The 18,325-nt window shown below is 40.7% G+C and overlaps 1 protein-coding gene across 1 annotated transcript in view; it reads right to left on the bottom strand.

The window, feature by feature from the left end:
* The window catches only part of LOC108272372 (unc-80 homolog, NALCN channel complex subunit), an 85,833-nt gene that overhangs the window by 10,176 nt on the left and 57,332 nt on the right, over positions 1–18,325 (bottom strand). Inside the window, exons 41-63 of the mRNA XM_053684187.1 lie at positions 16,660–16,749; positions 16,476–16,577; positions 16,021–16,201; positions 15,063–15,328; positions 13,688–13,822; positions 13,408–13,546; positions 13,225–13,321; positions 12,949–13,119; positions 12,187–12,279; positions 11,871–12,089; positions 9,826–10,026; positions 7,693–7,816; positions 7,329–7,454; positions 7,093–7,216; positions 6,226–6,432; positions 5,859–6,043; positions 5,415–5,580; positions 4,636–4,815; positions 4,146–4,293; positions 3,796–3,852; positions 2,977–3,058; positions 2,529–2,646; positions 1,945–2,150 (exon numbers count right to left, since the gene is read on the bottom strand). Coding sequence (XP_053540162.1) covers positions 1,945–2,150; positions 2,529–2,646; positions 2,977–3,058; positions 3,796–3,852; positions 4,146–4,293; positions 4,636–4,815; positions 5,415–5,580; positions 5,859–6,043; positions 6,226–6,432; positions 7,093–7,216; positions 7,329–7,454; positions 7,693–7,816; positions 9,826–10,026; positions 11,871–12,089; positions 12,187–12,279; positions 12,949–13,119; positions 13,225–13,321; positions 13,408–13,546; positions 13,688–13,822; positions 15,063–15,328; positions 16,021–16,201; positions 16,476–16,577; positions 16,660–16,749 — 3,417 coding nt within the window. The remainder of the gene's footprint in view (positions 1–1,944; positions 2,151–2,528; positions 2,647–2,976; positions 3,059–3,795; positions 3,853–4,145; positions 4,294–4,635; positions 4,816–5,414; positions 5,581–5,858; positions 6,044–6,225; positions 6,433–7,092; positions 7,217–7,328; positions 7,455–7,692; positions 7,817–9,825; positions 10,027–11,870; positions 12,090–12,186; positions 12,280–12,948; positions 13,120–13,224; positions 13,322–13,407; positions 13,547–13,687; positions 13,823–15,062; positions 15,329–16,020; positions 16,202–16,475; positions 16,578–16,659; positions 16,750–18,325) is intronic.

Raw genomic sequence — 18,325 nt, 5'->3', positions numbered from 1 at the left:
AACACTTGGAGGCAGCAGGTGCCATCGTCACAGAGAAAACAATAGGCAGTGCACTCCACTGCTCACGCTCACACGCAAGACTCCATTACTAAAGAAAAGGCATGTCGAAGCTCGTTTAAAGTTTTCTACAACTCATTTGGACAAGCCTATGAAATACTGGGAGAGTGTAGTCTGGTCAGACGAGAGCAGAATTGAACTTTTTGTCTGTCATACTACACACCATGTTTGGAGAAGAAATGTCACTGCACATCACCCTAAAAACACTACACCAACAGTGAAGTGTGGAGGTGAAGCATCATGGTGTGGGGCTGTTTTTCATCACATGGTACTGGCAGACTTCATATAAATGAAGGAACGATGAATGGAGCCCTAATGTTGTGATTTCTTTATATATTTGGATTTCTTCAGTTAATACCAAAGTCTGGTGGAAATTTCACATGAATAACCTCACTGGAAAAATATTTACTGAAAAAAGTGTTGATGCCTCAAATTCTTATTTCCCTGACTTTGTGTGTGCATACATACATATACATATACACACATACACACACACACACACACACACACACACACACACAGTCATGTTAACAAAAAGTACACCCCATGAAAATTGTTGGCTTTTTGGACAAACAAACATTTTATCATCTTTGAAACAGTGCCTTGCTGGAATTTTTGTCCACTCTTCGATGCAATATTCTTTCAGTTGCAAGATGTTTGAGGGTTCTCTTGCATGCACTGCCCGTTTGAAATCCTCCCCCAACATTTCAATGGGATTCAAATCCAGCCTTTGACTAGGCCATTCCATAACTCTCCATTTGTTTTTGAGCCATTCTTTGGTAGATTTGCTAGTGTGCTTAGGATCATTATCCTGTTGGAAGATCCACTTTCAGTTCAACTTCAACTTTCAGAAAGATGGCCTCACATTATCTTCAAGCACTCTTGATGATGCAGAATTCATAGTTGAATCAATGAATGCAAGCTGTCCAGTCCCTGAGGCAGCGACACAACCCCAAACCTTAACATTTCCACCACCGTGCTTCACCGTTGGTATGAGGTGCTTCTCCTGAAAAGCCATGTTTGGTCTGTGCCAAACATATCTGCTGTTACTGTGGTCAAATTTGTGCAATTTCCTTCTGATTGAAGAAGCATGCACTTTGACACCAACAGCTGCAAAACTTATTAGCAGATTAAATGTGATTAATTTTGGGGGTTCTTGGAGACTTCTTTTGGCATCAGATGGTCTACTCTTGGGCTGACGACCAGTCCTGTATAAATTGGGTCATTTGAAATCTGCGCCACTTGTAGATTATTTTACGTGCAGTGGAACGATGTATTTCAAATAATTTGGAGATCTTTTTAAATCCCTCGCCAGACTCATAGGCATCTATAACCTTTTTTCTGAAGGCCTTACAGAACTCTTTAGATCTTGGCATGATGACACCCCACACCTCAATAACAAAGGGAACACCAGACACTAGATATGAGAGGGGTATGAATAAGACCGGTTCCACCTGCACTCCCTAAGCAGGTTCTAACCACTGACACCCAATCTTGAACAACTGATTCTAATTTAATGGATTTTAAGGTGTGATAAATGTAGGGGTGTACTTACTTTTTCTCTGTGACTGATCTGTTTTCTTGTTAAATTAAAATGTGAAAATTGCTACAAAATCTGAATTTTATGTGTCCATGATAGAGTGTATCAACTTTATTACTAGGCACTGTTTCAAAGAGGATCAAGTGTTTGCTTGTTCGAATATGTCAAAAAAGCCAACAATGTCCATTGGGTGGACTTATTTTTTCACATGAATGTATATGAAGCATCTCTCATTACAGTTCTTCATGATTCTTAAAATAACCACATTTAAGCAAGCTAAAAAAAATCTGTATTTATGTCACTCTCAGTGATACATTGTTCAATGTGACATAGCTATGAAACCCCACCTGTGGATGTGCTGGGATGTTCTGCTCAGCTCTGATGGAGGGTGATGGAGTCTCAGAGCGAGCAGTAGCTGTGGGTGAGTGGCTAGGTCTTCTGGCTCCATTCGCTCCCAGCAGAGCAGTGTTCGGAGTGGGTGTAGCAGAAGGAGACTTTCTAGAAGCTTCCTGGGATTCGGTGAAGGTGACCGACCTCTTTTGGTCACTGTGTACTAAGGGCGGAAATATCAGAGCAATACAGTCGTTTGATTAGACGTACAAAAGGAAATAGTCAAAATATGAGGAGCCCTGGTTGCTCAGCATGTTAGGTTTTGTGCTAATGCCCATGACACTCTCTGTTGAACTCTTCAGCAATGCTGAACTTCCCCAAGGGGCACTGTACAGTGGCTGACCCCAAGTTCTGATTGGAGCTTCCCTACCATGTTAGGATATGCTAAACAACCAGTTGTCCTCAGCTCGCTCAAAATAATGTTACTCTATATGCATGAGCTTAGTAGACTTACAGTTGACCTTCTAATTAATTTTAATCCTAATATGAACTCTAGTTTTAATCAATGTACTACATTTTTAGGCCACAAATACATACGCACTTCGATCAACTGCTTTGTTCTTGGGCTGAATGCTCCTGCGAGTGGTTGAGAGTCTGGCTCCATGCCGTCCACGACAGTCATCTTGCATCTGTGGGATGGACAGCAGTGGTCGACGAAGCTAAAAAAGACAATCCCCTGCCTCATTTAGTTTTGGAGAAACCAGAAATAGGCTTTCATCCTGCAAACTACACTCTGGGGCAAAAATGAGCCATGGTCCTTTTGACACAAGTGCAACAACATTAACATGTCATTGTGTAAAAGGCCGTCCACAAGTTTATATATATAAAAATATTCAGTACAACCTTATATTACATGTTGTTGCAATCAACTTGTTTGCTTTTTATTCATTGCTAAATTAAAAACACTACATTTCACGCACATTTGAATTGCCCCCCAGAGTGTACACTACTGCAAAACAGATTCAGTGAAATTCTTATTGCCCTCTCACCTGCCTAAGACCTCTTTTTCGACCAAGTGGTGGCTGAAGTAAGAGATTGTGATGGCCTGGCTCACTTTGGACACTTGCAACCCTGTAGAAGAATCCACAGAGCAGCATGTGAGCAAGGGGGGTTAAGGGAGCTGAACACAATCCCTGGTTCAATCCCCCAGAGACACAGGAGAGTTTAGAGGAAGTGTGTGAATTCCACAAATCCCCCAACAGTCCAAGGCTCATCATTAATCAAACACAGTGACAAAGACAATCGTGACACATGAATTGCAGATTAGACACCTGCAATGTCATTCACAACACCATAAGGGATTTAGAGGAGCTGGTGTTGGCAGGGTCTTACACCCTTCAAAATAATTCCCAAGATTTCCGTTTTGTAAAAATGAATTAAATAAACTGTATAAATAGGGCAACATTATGTTTTACTGAACTATAATGAGTCAGCAAATTGCTTATGATTTGCACCTGCCAGACCAGACTCCTCAGCCCCAGAGATTGGCACCCCAGAGAGGAACTCCAATTTGAGCAGTGGGGAAAAAGCCTGAAACATGAATGGACACCATGGCACCATGAGGCTCACTGGAAATGACATGAGTACCACACAGTGATAATAAGTAGTGACATTTAGTATTAGTGTCCATAACCGAGAGAAAGAACAAAACCAATTAGAGGACAGTGAGACAGAGAGGGTAGAGGAAAAAAACAGAAAGGAAGGGAGTGCTGTCCATAGAGTCAGTGAATGTGATGAGTAGGGAAAGGCAGGCCCGGCCCCAGCACACACACAGTGAGACACAGCACACATAGGGCTGTACACTGTACCGTGACAGGGTACCCTCCTCCAGCAGCCCCTGGGACTCATCTAGCACATTGGGTTCACTGCAGAGTGGGCAGGGAACAAGGTTAGGGGAAAGATTGGAGTTGCATGCAAGTCACAGCTGACGTTCACCCCTCTCTTTAAAGGAAAGATATGGTTATGTCATGTAGGTATATTAAGATAAAATGTGGTGACCGCCAGCAAAAACTGGGAATCTATGAAGGAAACAGATACTCCATCAAAGTAGCTCAAAGAGACATATACTGACTGTTAAAGTGGCGGAGTGTTTATGATTATCTTTTTTTGCTTCGCACTTAGTGTTAATGTTAGCAACAGAATGAGTAGGGATGTTTACCTGTGACTGGGCAGCATGGTGCTTAGACCTGGCTCTGGCTGTGTGGAGGCAGAACCTGTGGCATGGCTGGAGAAACGCCGCTGTGTAATTACACTGGGTATGAATGCTTCATGCTCACTTACCACACTGGGAATGCTTATAGAATCATCTAGTAAGAAAGAAGAAGAGGAAGAAAAGTGCATAACCAGATACAGAAAACATCAAATGAGTGCCACAGCTACCCTACAAATTGCACAAGAAAGCTGACTTGCTGAATGAGCAAGTAAATTGGAGACCACCTTAAATTAAATCAGAAGTTAAACACATTAGCTTGTTCGATAATATTGCTTGCTTTCTAGTACAGTCCCTTTGGGTGAAAAATGCACAAGTTTATCAAGAAGAAGAAAAAAAAATAGAGTGAGTTCTTATTGGTGAGCAGTTTAAAAATTATTAGATCAAATATTATTTCTCTGTAAAATATAAGCTAGAGATGGAGGAGGGGTGGCTTTACTTTCCTCCTCCTCCTCGTCAGTGCGGCTAAGTGTGTCCTGTGAGGGCTGGCGAGACGGCTGGCTGTCCTGTTCCCACACTGTCCCTGTGCCTGTGTTTGACCGAGACATGGTGGCCAGGCTCAACCGGTAGGCTGATGTGGACGTGCCCACTGTACTAATGGATGTCTTTCCTTGGTATGCTGAAAAGAGAGAGAGCAATGTGTAGACAGCATATTTTGCCTGAACAATAGGAATGTATTATAAACACTTATAACTGTTGAAATGTTGATTTTGATTGGTCAGAACGTATTGATTGATTTTCTGTTACGGCTTGGCTCAGACAGTAATTTCAGCTGAAAGTAAAATCATACGCTTATGATAATGTTGCTGTTCCAGTGCATTATTATGTCTATAGTAACAATGTCCACATGGACTTGTATGGCAGATACACCACATCAATGGATGTGAGTAATTCTTCATATGGTGGTGTTTTCCTAAAGTCTCCAACGTCAACGCTTTGTAACAGCCCGAGGTAAAGCTGTTCCTTTAAGGACTTTGCACTTTGGTTGTTAAGTAACTTGATAAACGTTTTTTTTTTTTGTCTACTGATTTTTTTTGCAGATTTTTTCCTACAACAGCACTCATTGTACTTTTAAATTTTAATTTGACTTAAATTTAAGGTAACATTAAGAACATCATAACACCCAGGTAACACCCTGCGAATTAAGCATTTTTCTTGGTTACTTGGTTTTCGGCAGTTTGACCCTAATGAAAACTCAGACAGTGAATGAATCCAAACCCGAGCCACTGTGCACGGCCTCCTTCAGGATCTTGAGCTCATTGTTGAACTCCGCGAACAGTGAGCTCTTGCAGAGTGAGCGTGGGATAAAGCGCCTCTCCAACTGGTCAGCGATGTGATGCCGGGCTGTAATCTCCTCCTGAGACTCTGCCGGCTGGGTTAGCAGCTGACAAAGTGAGATAAAATTCATCATGAATTTCAGGACGCTCTCAAACATCTAATGAATGTAGCTTTCCCCGAAGAGTCAGAAGATGAATTTTCTCACAACAGCAGCAATAAGCAGTTTCACTCGCTTTGTATGAAGCTCTTAACAGATGGTTATGTTAACATGACTATGTGATGCTCATTTCCTCCTTTATCTCCCTGGGATTTTCAAAGAACATGAAGAGGATGATTATAATTTTGTTAGAAGTAATAATGAAGTTGGTTCTAGAATTCGCTCACCTTGCACTGTATGAAGGGGCGCAGGAGCACAAAGATGGGGATGCGAGTGCGCACTATGAAGTCGATGAAATCCCAGAAAGCAAGACCACCCACTTTGCGCAGAGCCATCTCCTTCACCTGCAGACTCAGTCTGTACCACTGATTACCCAGCTGCCTCTCAAAGCACACCAGCACCACCTTCAGAGCTGTGCGCGAGAGCATATACAAAGAGAATTACAATGGTTACTGTTATTTATTTATTTGAATACCATCATCACTCAGTGTAGCTGTAACTCTTAAAACTATCGTTCACAGTTGTGTCCATAACCTACATTTTTAGTTTCTAGTCATATTCTAGGTCCTATAGCTCCCAAATGAATATCTGTACCTAGATAAGCGGCTTGGCTGGTAGACTCAGCCAGTCCCTCTCGGCGCAGGTCCTTGCCCGTGTCTCCGGGGGTGGAGCAGTGTGCCGGGGATGCGTCTAAAACAAAATTTTTACTGCGAGATGTGCTGATGATGCGCGGAGGCAGCAGGATGTTGATGACTGTCTGCAGGAGCAGGAAGACCTCTGCCTGCTCAATCTGAGGACTGTCTGTGGCAGCAGATACATACAAACACATATTCACAGATTTATAGTCATGTCTGCTAATATAAAACATATTTAACACACATCCCTCAGAGAGGATCAGTTTTTCATTATGATATCTGTAGTAAAACTAATTGTGATCATTTATAGCCATCCACATGCAGAGTTTTAACACAGGACAAGTCAGTTTCTAACAGCTTCTTTTCTCACAAACTTTGATGTTTGCATCACACATCGTAATTTTGTGATATGTTCACAGTAATTTATTTCTAAAACACTACAATCATGATACAGCCATTAGACCATAGAAGGGCAGGGTAAGGAAAAAAAAACAAAAAAACACCCACAAACACCGCTAATTCAGACAGAAATTCACTCAGTAGCACCTACAAAAGAAGGAAACCTATCCTAAACTAAAAAGGCTTTAAAGCATCCATATTACAGAGATTATACTTAGGTGATAAAAGTTAAAAATGACACAGGAGAATCCTGATGCATGTAAAGTGCTTTTTGTGTGTATATTTCTATAGTTATAATGAACAGTAGATGGATTTGAGATGAACACATATGTTGTATTTAGAAATAAATTGAACTGTTCAAATCCAAAGAGCCTATCAATACGCATTACGCTTATTTGAGATTAATTTGATCATTTTCAACACTGACCTTTGCTTCCTGAGCCAACGGTCAGCACGAATGGAATCAGAAGATTAAGTAGCATGCCCTCTCGTCTCTCCTGATTAGTAAAGGGTGAGATCACCTGACTGAGCGGAAAGTCATCCTTCAAAGCCTATGAATGAGAGCGAATTAAAATCTGCATCACATATAGGCCCAAATGACTAAGATCTACTCTGAATCAAATGATTAGTGTGCTGAACTAAAAACAGCTAAAAGTGCATTACTTGTATTTGCATGGCCACTAAGCGAACCACAGCCGTGCTGAATGGGAGAGGAGGGGAGAGGTAAGGACTTAAGTGCAGCAATGGCAGACCATCTGCTACGCTGGAGGGTCCAACCACACCCATCACCTGAACAGATAAACACACAACTCACAGTATTAGGACAGGGCAACTCATGTATCCAGTCTTTCTGAAGCAAACTGGTTCAATGTGAGAAAGTCAGAGTTATATCCAATGTAACTTTGAGTTCAGTGCTACATCCTGAGCCTGCTAATGAATCTGCTATATATTTAGTTTCGTAGGTAAAGTCATCATCAGGTGTACAGGTGTACCAAAATAAAGTGTTTCCAAGATCAGTGATGCTCACCAGGTTGACACAGACATTGATGAGAGAGCGCAGGTGGGGGAGGAAGGAAATTATCGGCTGACGATGAAGAGTCAGACAAATCCCTTCGATCAGACTGCTGGCTGCTTCCCATTCCACCTGTCGTCTAGGAAAAACCCACAAACACCCGTGTTTCAGTAGTACACATATGAAGGTCAAATATCAGGTCTACACTGCACTCAATACAAAACCAAATTTCTTGTATAAGTGTTCTAAACTTTATTTTACTGTGCCTGTTCATGTACCTTTGATTCTTGTTCATATATTTATAATCTGTAAAAACACTTTTTGAATACTGAGTATTTCAGTAGGTTTGTATTTCTTTATTTTATTGAAGCTCCACTGCTATATTTGACAGGTCAGTGTACTTTTACATTCATTAAATTTTCTGTTTTGATCGGAAGGTCATGAATTCAAACCCCAGTACTACCAAGCTGCCACCGTTGGGCCCTTGGGCAAGGGCCTTAACCCTCAACTGCTCAGATGTTTAAATGAGATCAATGTAAGTCGCTCTGGATAAGGGCGTCTGCCAAATGCCATCAATGTAAAGTAAAATGTAAAGACTTTACTCTGCATTCAAAAGGTCTCATTTAACAACAATGATCACGGTGAAAGACAGTGCAAAACAATTTTCTGCAACAGCAATTTTGCCAACTCAAAAATTTTGAAAAAGCTGCAGCAAAATCAAGCATCTTTAGCTGCAACAATCACACAAAACTCAGTGAAATCCTGTACAGACTGATTTATGGAAGTCCAGAAACTCGTGATCTCAAGATACCAAGAGTTGTGTCTCGAGATCAGAACAACTTATTCTCATGATAAGTAACAAAAGTTATTTTCTGAGATCAAGCAGCAGTAGCACTTTTGCCTCACATCTTTGGGATTGGGGGTTCGAAACCCGCTTACACCCTGTGTGCGTGGCGTTTGCATCCGGTTTCCTCCCCCAGTCCAAAGACATACCCTGTAGACTGACTGGAATTTCCAAATTCACCCCATCCAGGGTGTCCCATGCCTTGTGCCCCGAGGCTCCAGGGATAGGCATGACCCTGTGTGGCATAAGCGGTATGGAAAATGGATGGATAGATGGAAATAGCATTCTAGCATTACATCGGCACATTGCCATATATTGGTATTATGGCGATACTAGTAATTACATCCTATTTTTTAAATCAATATTTATCTTGTGAACCATAAAGCATCTCTCAAACATCACATAACCATAAAGATGCCCCGGTTCCGCAGACTGACTGGCAATGAAACTGATCACCCATTTGGGTTCACTGTAGTGTCCACAATGGTATACTTGCCACAAAGGTAAACTATCTAGTCCTCACAAACATAAGACTAGATAGCTAGATGTACATTTCTGATCCCTAAGGGGAAATTGGAGCAAAACACAGTCAAACAATTTCCTGAGCACAGGATCAAACAATCAATATTTTTCATTATTATATTAAAATGTTTGTATTTTATTATTATTTAAGCACATTAATTTAACAAATAACAAAGAGGAAAAAAAGATCATACTGAATTTACATTTACAAATATTGTGAAAAAGGGAACAATTATTTATTAACACGTCTGTTACAGAATTTTAAAAAATCATAAAACATTCATTTCGGTTTAAAAATAGAATAATGTATGACTGCAAAAGTACACAGACCTTGACCCCGTGTCAAAAAGGTAACTGATATATAAAAACAAAATGGAATAAACAGATGTGTTCTTGTAGAAGCTATAAAACAGTCTCCGTAGCTTATTCTGTACCAGGCCTTTAGATTTTAAAGCTCTCTTGCTGCTGCCATGAACCAGCAGTTCTGTTATGATATTTGTATGTTTTGGGGTTTTTCTTTGAACAGTTTAATCATATAAAACCAAAAACCACTCATGCTGACTTCTCATACCCACCTCAGCACAAATTCTATACACTCAAACACATCAAGAACTTACAGAGAAAGCTGTGGGCACAGAAGAAGCGCACGGCACCAAAACACGATGACAACGACGAGCACTGCATCTCAAAGAGATGCGAGGGAGGGAGGGAGGCAGAAAGAGACAGAAAGGACTGAGGAAATGTGGACAGACCTGGAGTACAGAGCCTGTGGGCGGGCGCACCTGAGCGTGGGCATCTTGTGGATCTTGTTGAACATGCGGTCCAGGCGCTTGAGAATGAGGATGAGAGCCGGCCGCACTGCTTCTGATGACCAGTCGGTGATGGGCAGCATTTCGGTGATGTAGCGGCGCAGGCCACGGCTCTCCATGGTCAGAGTGTCATACGGTGCCAGCTTCAGGAGCGAATGTGCAATCTCTGCCAGCCTAGATAAAAGACAGACTTTGGATTATAAAGGATCACATTATCTCTGTTCTAATACTGTATTTCTAATTCTGCTCTCCAGGGCTGGAAAATAACAAACTACTTGTACTCCCATTACGGGATTTGAGTATACAGTTCACTGTACCAGTACTTTTTTTTTTTCTTTTTTTTGAGTATAATTAAATAATTTAGTTAACTTTTTTTTTATGTAAATAAACTTCACTACAAACTGTAAGCTAATTAAAAGACAGCGTGTGTCAATTTAAAACACTGTTCTGTTGTCATGTCCAGTTGACGTGCACTGTCCTCTGCCTTTATTGTATTGTTTGCACTTATCTCACACTATCATGTATAAGCACTTTATGTCGTCTTGTTTACTCAGTGTATACAAACTACATAGAGAAATGACCACAAAATACACTCGATTTGCCTTCAGGTGCCGGATGCCGAGTCAGCAGCAGCAACGTCTGAGACAGTGGAGACAGATGAGCACCCCTGGCTAATTTGATCAGGTACTGCATGATAATGATCTGCAGATTGTGCGAGCCAAAACCCATGGCGATATTGGCATTTCAGAGCTCAACATCCAATCTGCAGAAACATGTACACGTACAAGCAACTAGGCTATCTATCTAAGTGAGCTACACTAGCTAGTCAGACCTTTGATGGTTTACAGTATAAAAGCTCTTAACTCAAAACTTAAAATGTCACTTCAATGTTCGGTAGCGACTGCCTGTTGTGTTAAATATATCTGATTATATCTACAGCGTACTGGTAATGTTCAGGGTCATGTGTAAGGGGCATCTTTGCTAGTTAGCTAATAATGTATCTGGAAACCTATGGAATGAAATGAGTCTCAAAATTATTAACAAATGCGTGCACATTTATCCATGCACTAGTCTCAATTTGAACTATATAATGCGATAAGTCTTCAAGCTTACTTTTTTTTTATCTAGTTAAAAGAATAAAAAAAACACATGAATCTCGCAGACACAAATTGGAAGGCATTTGTTTGTGGATAGTAAGATGCATTTGCAACATTCATGAAGTTCATGGATAAATGTGCACACATTTGTTAATCATTTTGAGACTAATTTCATCCCATAAGAAACAAGTATGAACTACCATGAGCTAGCTAGATAGCAAGCAACATTTGGCTAAGTTATCTAGCCAGCTAATGTTACCTTTCTTTATATACTGCTGATGGTGGAGGTGGTGTTCACTTCAGCATAGGTAGCTTTTCACCACATGACTTATTTACTCTTACGTGAGTAATTGTCTTGTGCACTACTATTGCTCCACTAAGGGAATTATTATTACAGTAGCAATACTTTTACTCAAGCCATTTTGTTTTGTAAAGGTCAGGTTTTGTTCCGTAAATAGCAAACTATTTGTGAACATAAAAATCACAGCATAAGCCTTACTCTTAGGCGCACTGACCCTTGAGGTTTCGTCAATTATTTTCACGTTGTTAGATAAACTTCACATTGTTTTCTCAGACAATTTTGCTTACCCTTCCCATAACTTGATTATCTTTTGTGTTTGTACTTTGGACAATGGGTTTACTGTTCCAAATGTTGTTTGCAAACTTTGCATGTTTTCGGAAGTGTTGTAAGCACTACGTAAATATAATGTATTATTATTACATTAAAATACATACATACTCAACTACATTAAAACCTTTAATTATAATAATTGAACACTTCCTGTATCTCTTCAGATTACACAAATCGACCGAAGAAAACAGCGCCTCGTCAAGGTAAAGCAAGACAAAATCGGTGGATCTATACGTATACAACATATAGAAGGCACTTGAAATGCTTCTTTCCTCCTGTCTTGCTCGTACCTCATATGAGACTTTATATCCAGAAGCTCCAGAGCAGTGACTCTGGGTTCTCCAGCCACATTCTGCAGGATCTTTAATCGTGGGCCACAGTGTTTGTAGAATTCAGTGCAGATGTTGAGAAGCGACTCTCGAGGCCGGCGGAACTCCTCGCGGGCAATGCGCTCATCCAGCTCCTCCCGGGGCATGCCCTGACCCTCCTCCAGCAGGTGCAGGTTATCTCTGTGCATAGGTTTTTACTTTTCACAACTTTAGCTGATTAACGTGTCTATTGGTATTAAAGTGCATCAGAATACTGTGCTCAGAGAACAGCCCTGACCTGGTGTTTGGTCCTCCAGACATCGTGTGGTTGGCAGCAGTTCCTCCTTTATGGCCCTGATCGCAGCGACTCATCTGAGGTGCAGTCATAGGTCTGGGGAACAATCAATAAAATACCATCAATACCATTAACACCATCAATACCCAACCGCACATAAGGCCTTGTTATAAGCATTTTTAATAAAAATAAAATGGCTTCTACAATTTAGTCATGGAAATAAAGCTTAGATTGATGGGAGTACGGAGCCTTTATTTTGCTCTTTATTTTAAGATTTTTTTGGTATAAAACAGATATGTTTATCACAGGCAACTCTATACTTAACGCACAAAAACAGTCAAGCGGACGTCAAAACTAGAAACCACTATAAACATGACTAGGACCTAGAACTAGAAAAAGAAGGGCAGGCAGAAACTAGAAAACTAGGAAACCTTGATGTGACACATTTTCACCATCAGTATTTCAGTTTCTATTTAATAAGCCAATAAAATCAAGAACTAGGGAAATCCATGGCTCTCTTAACAAACAATAATTTCCAGAAAAGCATGTTACACATGGTTGTGCGGGTTTCCTCCAGGCTCTCCAGTTTCCTGACTGACAGTTCTCCAAACATAGGAACTATGACTAGAAACTTGAAATCAAAGCTTTCCGATGCTCACAAATAGGGCAGACAAACAAAGAAATACACACACAACCTAAAAGGACATCATAAATCCATGTCGGTGAAGCAAAGAGGAAGGTTGATAAAGGGAAAGAAGAACAAACCGTGTCAGGGACTCCACACTATACAGCAAAGCCTGAAGAGAGGTGGCCAGTGTGGCTATAGCTGCAATCTCATCTCTAGCTACAGACACTGACTCAAGCGCTTGACTGTTACTCTTCAGTTTCTGCAAATAACAAGGAACCAGCGCCTCTAAAACCATCAGCATCTGCAGACTGGAAAAGACACGCAAACATTATGTTATTACACAGACGTAGTATCAGTACTGACAGAGGAAGGTGGTGTTATTAAAGACTATGGATGTATTTTAGGTTGTGCACCTTCGAAAGGATTCAGGAGCGTAGGCCACCACAGTTACACACAGCTTGATGGATTCACTGATGGAGAAAGTTAGGTCCTCACTGCCATAGCAAAAATCTGAACGAAAGAAAATGCATAAGAAGTGTGTTTTGAAAGTGAAACATATTGAATGTTTAGAGAGGGGGTCTAACATGACCTCTAACCCAGCGAGCGTAGTGGTTTCTCAGCTTTGACCAGCTCCAAAGCATCCAGGCTATCGGTTGTTTCTCCTTCCAGGGACAGCAGCAGGTCAAACAGGCACTGTGCCGACACACCTTTAGACAGTCCAGTACTGGTGCAGGTCTGAGGCAAGATATAATCAGTGCAACAATGTCAAGTACAACACACCTTAAAAATGGTGATTACAGCAGACCTCTCTATTGAATACTATTAAAGGAGCATGAAAGATAGAGACTTATGAATTGTAAAGTTTTATGCTCTCACAGTGAACTCCAGCAGTGGGGCCACACTGGCAAACAGCTGCAGAATGAACGGTTTGCGGTGGAGAATGTAAAACTGCCGGCAGCAGAACTCAATGCCTCGACGCAGCAATGGGTTACTTTCATAATCAGCGTATGTCTGACGTGAAGAAGAACAATCACAATACAGTAAATAACAAAACAGAGTAGTCAGTAATCAGTGTTTACGGTACCTACTTCAATATGCACATAAGCTGCTCCAAGTTTTAGGAAGCAGTCACAAATTTACCCAAGATGCAAGGGTGGACAAATCATTAACCTGCATATGGGGGACAAACAGATTTTCTGTTCGGACTATTACTTTATTTATTCGTCATCTGCGGACAATATGATTCAACAACAACGAAAATAAACACTGGTTCCTACTGAGTTATACAAAATAAAAATAAAAACATATGCAATGGTGGACAGCCGTGAAGTGCATGCAATTCGTTACTGTACTTTTATAAAATATTTCCATTTTTGCAGACTTGATCATTTCACTCTGCTACAGTTTAAATAAAAATATCCTACTTTTGTCCAATTGCTTTCCGCAGCTCGTCAATCATTACTTATCATTCTCAAGTAGTAGAAAACCGGATTGGCTAAACATCTGAACATGACGCACCTTCGAAATGAACACAACTAATCATAGTGCAGCATGCGTTAGGGTTTTAATTGGCCAAGAAAGTGAGCTCTCTATTTACAGTGGCATCCACACACATTCCTGCTCAAATGTGCTATTTAAAAAAACACACACAAAAAAACAGAAAAAACTGTACACAACTATAAATACAAAGACAAAACATATATACAGTAGTTCTGACAACTCTCTTCTTTCTGCAGTCAGAGAGGGTTGAGGAACTAATCATAGTTAATACTATGTCAATATATATTTTTTTTAATCTTAAAATAATATAGAATGACTTTAACCTTTGAAACTTCAGTAGAGTAAAAAACGGGTACATTTGTACTTTAACTCAAGTAGAAATGTAAATTGAAGACTTCTACATTAACTCGTGTGGCATGTTACCAAAGGTGTCTCTACTCTCACGCAAGTACAGGATTTTTGCATTTTGTCCACACTATGATTAAATGTAGTGCACTTTAGGGTGGTGCAGCGCACCTTGATGTTGTAACTATGGTGTGCACTGGCCATTATGTTAATTACCACTTTTTTTGCCAATACGTTTAGGTTTCCAGGCAATCAAAACATGGGACTGGGCATCATACCTGACATGTTATGCAAGTTTTATGAAAGTTCATAAGTAGTGGCTTAAAACTAAGAAATGTATAGATTCACAGATTTTTAATCGATACAGTTTGGATGCACTAGTTTGAGTGGGTTTTGTGTTCCACACCTGAAGCATTGTGGGAAGAATCCACTGGTAGCCACTCAGGGAGAACAAATGGTTGAAGTGCACAGCGGTGTTGATGGCTGTGGCAGTGTACTGCCTGAGGAGGGCACTGTCTTCAGGGTGGAGCAATAGGGCTCCGTTGAACACATTCAGAAAGAGCATTATCTCATCGCCCCATGGGTACTCGCTAGGCATGCCCAGAAACATCTCCTCCAACAGCTTGATCCACAAAACCTTGTGCAAAGTGTCCATGCCAAAGAGTTCTTTCCCTGAAATTTTACACAAACAAAAAACAGTCCAACAAGCAACAGGTACACCTGCCACTAATTAGCATATTAATACATTTTAATTAGCCAAAAAATGTACTGATATATTCATGTAGCACAGCTGAAGTCATACAACCAGAGAAATGTTAAGGTGCACTATACAGCCGAAAGTTTGTGGACACTTGCCTATAGCACTCATATGTGCTTTTTGAAAATCCCATTTCAGCTATTAAAATAACCTCCACTCTTCTAGGAACACTTTCTATTAGATTTTAGAGCGTGGCTGTGGAGATGTGCCCATTCGGCCACAAGAGCTATAGTGAGGTTGGGCACTGAAATTGGGTGAGGAGGCCTGGGGCACAGTCGGTGTCCAATTCATCCCAGAGGTGTTCAGTGGGGTTAAGGTCATGGCTCTCTGCAGGCCACTCGAGTTGTTCCATCCAACCTTGGCAAATCATGTCTTCATGGGCCTCGCTTTGCACCCAGTTGCACTGTCATGCTGGAACATGTTTGGGCCCCTTAGTTCTAGTGAAGGGAAATTCTAACGCTACAGACATCCTATACAATTGTGTGCTTTTTGGCAAAAGTCTGGGGAAGGCCCACATATGGGTGTAATGGTCTGGTGACCACAAACATTTGGCCATTATGTGTATACATGAAATAATTTCAGTTATTGAGTTTAGTTTCAGAACTACCCAGAGGCTCATTGAAGAGAGTGAACTCTGCGTCTATGGCTGTGCGAGGAAAGGAGGGAAGACGCAGCAGGTCTTCCTGAAGCAAGGACACATGGGACTGTTTGTGCATTGCAGGCATGCGCTGGGTGAGAGAAATGAGGAAGAGAACTCGGCCCACTTCCTCCAGCTTCCTGGAGAACACCTGGAAAAGGAAATTACCGTTATTAACATTTCATGTGCTTACTTTAGTCATATTAATAAACACAAGGGTGCTAAAATATGAACACTACATTGTTACTTACTAAAGTAATTTTTTGGTGTAAACTTTCTCAAATATATTCAGCTCTGCGTAAGTGACATTTATAACATTAACTAATTTTTACCAAAAAAAAAAAAAAGTAAAATAGAGCTTTATAATTCCAATATCTTGATTTATTAAGGAATGCTTAAGCTAACATCTCACAAAAAAGATGCACCTGTTTCTGAATGAGCTCCTGCCCCTTTTCTGGTTCCATGTAGACCAGGTTGAGCTGAGGGGAAACTGATCTCCTGAAAGGGTAGATGTCTCGCACATATGTCTACAAAAGGACAAATGATGCTGTAGAACTGAAATGCTATACTGAAAAATAAAATAAATAGTTGAAAATATGAAAAGCACACCTTGGCATAGTGGATGAGATTCCATCGCTTGTCCATAAGGAAGTAGTTGGCTGAACGGGCCTCTGGTATATTGAAGAACTCAAGACACTCCTGATGAAAACAGCGGCCAAGGCAAAATGGTAATAAAAATGCAAATTATATATGAATCATTATCTGATAACTCCTTGGAACAATTATTGTGTCATGTAAATTATTGTGTCTTGCTGTAAGCTTGTGTGTCACATTAATGCTGGTTTTGGCCACAAAATCTCCAACATGAACTACAGCTGCCAGCAGTGCAAGCAAATCTCAGGACCTTGCGCCTCCCTTATCAGTTCACAGCTGTTTTGTGTTTTTCCCTAATTAGTGCCCCAATATAAGTTCTGCATTTACACTCCTTAGTTGTTTAGCATCTATTGTTTTGTTAATTTGGTGTTGTTTTGTGTTCATCCCCTGTTCTTTTTTTATTCACAGTTCTTCCTTTGCTAATTATATGATCATGTCTTCAGCTTGTTTGTTTTATTCTTGCTTTTGTTAATAAAGAAAGCTTGCGTTTGCATCAGCCTCCTGATATCTTACTGTGCCTATATATCTGCTGTAGTTCCTGGTTGTCATATCATAGCAAACCAGTGACTACATCTCCCATCCTTCACTGCGGCCTACAAACATGGCCGCCATGGACCGCAATTCCCAGAACACTCACCTTCGTTCTAAATCACACACACCTGCATCCAATTCACAGCACAATCAGTACCACAGTTTACAAGGACCTTGTATGTATTCACTCTTTGTGAACTATATGCTAAGTTACATTTTGTTTCTGTCGTTACCAAGACGTGAGACCTTGTTTGTTGATTCTGGTCTTGACTTCGTTCTTGTTTTTCGACCTCGTCTTTTTGCCTTGCCTAGTTTGCCTGATCGCCTGACCTCTGTCTGTCTTTATTGATTTCTGCCTGATCCTTTGGACTTGTACTCCTTGTATTAAACTCCCTAACCTGCACTTGCTTCCGTCTCAGCCTCCATTACGTGACACTGGTACTCTGCTGTGGTCACATGGTTTTCCCGCCTTACTTCTGTCTGAGTTATAATGTTTTATAATGTGTAAGTTCTGTTACCCATTTGGGATAGTAATCTACACAATATTTCTGACCTTTTCAACAAACCGTTAATATCTACCGTGTCTATACAGACAATCAAGTCTGCCCTTTAATTTATAAAGTGCATGTATTTTATGGTATATCTTGCTTCTCTATATTTCATTTTTGGGGCCCTGCAAAGATTAATTACTGATGAGTGACAAATGAAAGGAAAGGTTGGTGGAAGCATTGAGTAATGCTGCGGGGCATTTTGCGTTTTGCTGCCAGGGTTTGGGTCCACATGTCCCCTTAAAGGCAGGAGTCAGTGCAAATCAATACAAAGTTCTTCCGACTGATCACGTTTATCCTATGAGGAAACATTTCTCTCCTGATTTGTCAAGATTTGTCTCTTCCAGGATGGCACTGCCCCAATCCATGGGGCACAAGGGATCAGTGAATGGTTTGAGGCATATGAAAATTAAATAAATCATATGCCATGGTCTGTGCAGTCACTAGACTGAAACACAATTAAACACCTATGGTAGATTGTAGAGCAATGTGTTAGAAAGATGTCATGTATTTCCTCCCTCGTTCCAAGTGCTGCAAGCAGA

This window comes from Ictalurus punctatus, chromosome 12 (assembly GCF_001660625.3).
Source record: "Ictalurus punctatus breed USDA103 chromosome 12, Coco_2.0, whole genome shotgun sequence".
NCBI lineage: Eukaryota > Metazoa > Chordata > Actinopteri > Siluriformes > Ictaluridae > Ictalurus > Ictalurus punctatus.
Note: the sequence above shows the minus strand (reverse complement) of the source record. Positions and strands in the feature narration are given on the sequence as shown.